The sequence below is a fragment of the Anarrhichthys ocellatus genome, unplaced genomic scaffold (genome assembly GCF_004355925.1).
Source record: "Anarrhichthys ocellatus isolate YVR2014 unplaced genomic scaffold, GSC_Weel_1.0 scaffold4319, whole genome shotgun sequence".
Lineage (NCBI taxonomy): Eukaryota > Metazoa > Chordata > Actinopteri > Perciformes > Anarhichadidae > Anarrhichthys > Anarrhichthys ocellatus.
The window spans coordinates 1-4579 of NW_022284293.1; the positions used below are offsets into that span (position 1 = coordinate 1).

A 4579-nucleotide genomic window follows, 5' to 3' on the forward strand; every position below is an offset into this window, starting at 1 on the left:
GAGAGAGAGAGTGAGAGACAGAGAGTGAGTGAGAGAGAGTGAGTGCGTGAGAGCATGAGAGTGAGAGTGAGAGAGAGTGAGTGTGAGTGAGAGAGTGAGTGCGTGAGAGCATGAGAGAGTGTGAGTGCGTCAGAGCATGAGTGAGAGAGAGTGAGTGAAAGTGAGAGAGTGAGTGTGAGAGAATGTGAGTGAGAGACAGTGAGAGACAGAGAGAGTGAGAGAGAGAGAGTGTGAGTGCGTGAGAGCATGAGAGAGAGAGAGTGAGAGAGAGTGAGTGAGTGAGAGAGTGAGTGAGAGAGAGAGAGTGAGAGACAGAGGGAGTGAGTGAGAGAGTGTGTGAGAGTGAGAGAGAGTGAGAGACAGAGAGAGTGAGAGAGAGAGAGTGTGAGTGGGTGAGAGCATGAGAGAGAGAGAGAGTGAGAGAGAGTGAGTGAGAGAGTGAGAGAGAGAATGTGAGTGAGAGAGAGAGTGAGAGACAGAGAGAGTGAGTGAGAGAGTGTGTGAGAGTGAGAGAGAGAGAGTGTGAGTGCATGAGAGAGAGAGTGAGAGAGAGTGAGTGAGTGAGAGAGTGAGTGAGTGAGAGAGAGAATGTGAGTGAGAGAGAGAGTGACAGACAGAGAGTGAGTGAGAGAGTGTGTGAGAGTGAGTGAGAGTGAGAGTATGTGTGGGTGTTACCTGGCGCGCAGGGGGAGGGGGGTTTGTTCAGGATGAGGGCGGCTCCTGCGGGGGAGGGGGGCTTGTTGTTTGTCGACGGGGGGGTCGGGAAGTCGGAGTGGGAGGGGTCGGAGTCGCGTTGCCGTGGCGACCGGGCACTCCAGTCGTCCGGTCCGCTGGAGGCCGCCGCCGTCGCTGAGCTGCAGGTGGCGCTGGCCTTACGGGGCTGAGAGAGACAGAAACAGGACTCTAACCACCTCTTTAATTGGATCCTCTTAATTGGATGAAGACCATGTTTCGTGGGCATACCTGTCGGGCCTGCTTCTCCTGGTCCTGGAGCCACTGCAGGTAGGACTCCCGGGCCACCTGCTCCTCGATGGCCTCGTTGGTGGCCTCCCAGTCCGTCGCCCTCTTCTTGTCCTCCAACATCTGCTGCTCGATCCACGACTCCTCCGACGTCTTGATGGCCGACTTCATCAGCGTCTGCTCCGCGTACTGAGGGGGGCAGTTACATGTATTACTGAACACAGTATTCACAGGTGTGGTATTCTGGAAGAAATCAAACAGCTGTTATTAGAGAGACTAGCGAGCGGCATGTCCAGCGGTGGTATCAGACCTACGGAGCGAACGTTTCTTATTAATGCTTATTATGTTCACACAGAAACTGTAAAGGAACAAACGCATAAACGCTCTCCAGTAGGACAGAGACTTCAGCCTCCAGCAGAGTTACGAGTGAGAACAGACACAACTAAACCAAGGGAATGAGTGTGTTGACCACATTTATGATCTATAATCTAGTAAATTTTGATCTGACAACCGATCTACTTCCTGTTTACACCGGCGCCCGCATGCCCAGTGTGCATGAACAGTCATGTGATATTCATTTACGGCTTGACGGAGCCTCAGGCGAGTTCTGTTGTCTGGTTCCAGACCTGTGACTCCTCCCACTCCACAGAGTTCTCGTCCACTGATTGGTCTGGCATCGTAACACTAAACAGCTGTTTCTCCATGAAGAAGTGACGGGGGAACTCACGATTAATCGTCAGTTAAGAGGTGTTAAAAATCTACATGTGAGTAAATATGTTGCAGCCAAATCAAATAGTTTACAGGATGTTCAGCCTTTGTTTCTATATAACACATTTAACACTCAACTTGTTTCTTTACAGGGTTTGTATGACGCTAATAAAGTAGTTTATGAATATGAGATATGAGTTCACAGATACAGGGCTCGCTCCGCTCTGACAAACACCGGCACATGTTGTCGTGGTGTTCATGGCAACGAATCACCTGTCTACGTAAAAACAACGTTAGATTCAGGCGGATACGTTGGTCTCTCGTGATTGGTTAGGTTCTGGTTCTGGTACCCCTGGTTTGAAGGCGGGCAGTCCCAGTCCGACCCCGATCGTGGCCTTGTTGGGGTTCACCACCGAGTTGTAGTGGATGTTGCGGTGGTAGCTCACTCTGATTGGCTCGTCGTTGTTCTGGTGGATGCCGTGGAACGTGTTGATTGGCTCTGTGGGAGGAAGAGGCGGGGTTAAGGGTTGGTGGAAAATGATTGGTTGACAGATCTGCATATGGTTTCCTATTGGACGATCGGACTCACCATTGCTGTCCTGGTACACCTCCACCGGTCTGTTGTACATCTCAGCCATCGCCTGCATCTCAATGTGGTTGCCGTGGCAATTGTTTTTCCTCTTCCTGTTGATGTATGTCGTGAAGTCCTCCGTCACGTAGTTGGAGAAATAGTCAGCGTTCTTCATCTGGGAGAATGAAGGAGGATGTCATGAAGACAGACAGGAGGAGACGTTTGAGGAAGAGGAGCGTGATGAAGACACACAGAAGGAGCTGAGACTCACCAGGTAGTCCATACAGTGTTTCCTGACCACTTCATGCATGTCCTGATCTCCGTACACCTGGTCAGCTGAGAAACAGAGACACACGGAGGTCACAGGTCAAACTACACACACATCCATGAAGAGACAAAACTAGACACGGAACGACCTTCAGGAGACACGGAACGACCTTCAGGCGATGCGGAACGACCTTCAGGCGACGCGGAACGACCTTCAGGCGACGCGGAACGACCTTCAGGAGACGCGGAACGACCTTCAGGAGACGCGGAACGACCTTCAGGCGACGCGGAACGACCTTCAGGAGACGCGGAACGACCTACAGTGACACGGCTGACGTTCAGGAGACACGGAACGACCTTCAGGAGACACGGAACGACTTCAGGAGACTCAAATGAAACCCCCCATTGTTTTATTCTTGTATAATCACACTGTAAAAATGTAAAAAGATGCATCATTCTGTAAAATATCAGACTAAAGTTCATCATGTTTCAGGCTGTTGTCATGTGACACTAATAAAGGAAGAAACAAAGAAAAAGAAAGAAAAGAAGCACTTTGAATAAACAGCTCTGATCTGAAAAACCACATCAAGCTTTTATTTCATAAAGACAGTTATGTGTGAAAGACATCTGCATGTTTCTGTGTGTGCAGATTGTTTTAGAATGAGGACCCTGAAGGTAGAAACATGTTAAAATAATAACGTTAGTAACATTAATAATAATGACGTGCTGTTATTGAAGCTAACTGGAATGTGTCAATGAAGACAAAGTGGATTTAAAGGAGCTGAAGTTCTCTCTTTTTACTGACTCACAAATAAACTGAACCTCTAATGCACACACACACACAGTTATGCAAATGAGCACCACTTTGGTTTGATTTCCAGCAAGTCACATGGTCCGTCACCACGGCGATTCTCAGAACCTCACCGACAACTTCCTTTTTCTCATCAGTTGTGTTTGTGGGTAAGTCAGTTAGAGAGAGAGAGAGAGAGAGAGAGAGAGAGTTAATAACAATTATTTGGTTATTCTTCTCATCTAATTATTAGAGAAAGAGAAACATTTAAATCTGTCAGTAACTGAAGTTATTGTTGATTCTTCCACTCAAAGAATAAAAACATAAGATGCGATGTAGACGAAACAAGGAGAGGAAACTAGGAGGGAAGAGGAGGATACACAGAATATATGCGTTTGGTGCTGAGAAATCCTGATAGACTTCTTTCGAATTAATAATACACACACACACACAGCGAGCGCTCTGATTGGTCAGCCTGGGCGTTATTCTAGGAAAGGGGGCGGGGCCTGATAGAAGAGAACCGTGACCCTTCCTGTTTGTTTCAATGACGTGAATAATGTTTTTATCTGACTCTCACAGCCTATCATATCACTCTGACCACCAGCCTGCAGCCTGCAAAGCATTATGGGTACTGTGACTCACCAGATACTGACAGCTGCAAACTAAGAGACATAATCAATGAAGATCAGTTTGATTATTACTAATCAATAACTTCAGATGATCAGCTTCATAGTTTTTGGATCAGGAAGCTCGTTAACAACAAGATGTGCAAGTTATAACATTTCATCAGATTCACCTTTATTCAATATTTAGGTCAATAGAACTCTTTTTTTTTAGCAGATAATCAATATTAAAAGGATCAGTGGTCAAATGAAGCTGATCATGGACAGTTTAAAGTATTGATCAGTCCACTTTTTCTCAACCAGTGAACAGGAAGTGACCATATCTGGACTGAGGAGGAGTGACGTAGAGACGCCGTATACGTCTCTGGTAGAGACCTGTCAATCAGCGTGTAGCCCCGCCCTAAAGCATCCCCTGCTTTATGGTCTGTTTAACTCTAAATGGACCATAATGTACTAAATGAACATCATGCTGTATTGAAGAAGCCTCCTGATTGGTCCGTCAGTCAGGGAGGGCCGGACTAACCCGCTCGAAATAAACACAGAAGCAATTTAAGCCCCGCCCACACAGAAAATCACACACGACATGTTTGGACTGAAGGAGGATGACTGACGTGTACCGACACAAGTACCGACACAAGTACCGACACAAGTACCGACACA

At 47.3% G+C, this 4579-nt stretch overlaps 1 protein-coding gene across 1 annotated transcript; it reads right to left on the reverse strand.

The window, feature by feature from the left end:
- Positions 1-664: 664 nt before the first annotated feature.
- LOC116379437 (OTU domain-containing protein 5-A-like) lies at positions 665-3497 on the reverse strand (the record flags this gene model as incomplete). The annotated part of the gene is made up of 5 exons (XM_031841396.1): positions 2511-3497; positions 2258-2414; positions 2019-2167; positions 964-1149; positions 665-880 (listed from the first exon to the last, which is right to left on the reverse strand). Coding segments are annotated over exons 1-5 (747 nt in total), but the record flags the coding sequence as incomplete, so codon positions are not given.
- Between the last annotated feature and the right edge of the window lie 1082 nt (positions 3498-4579).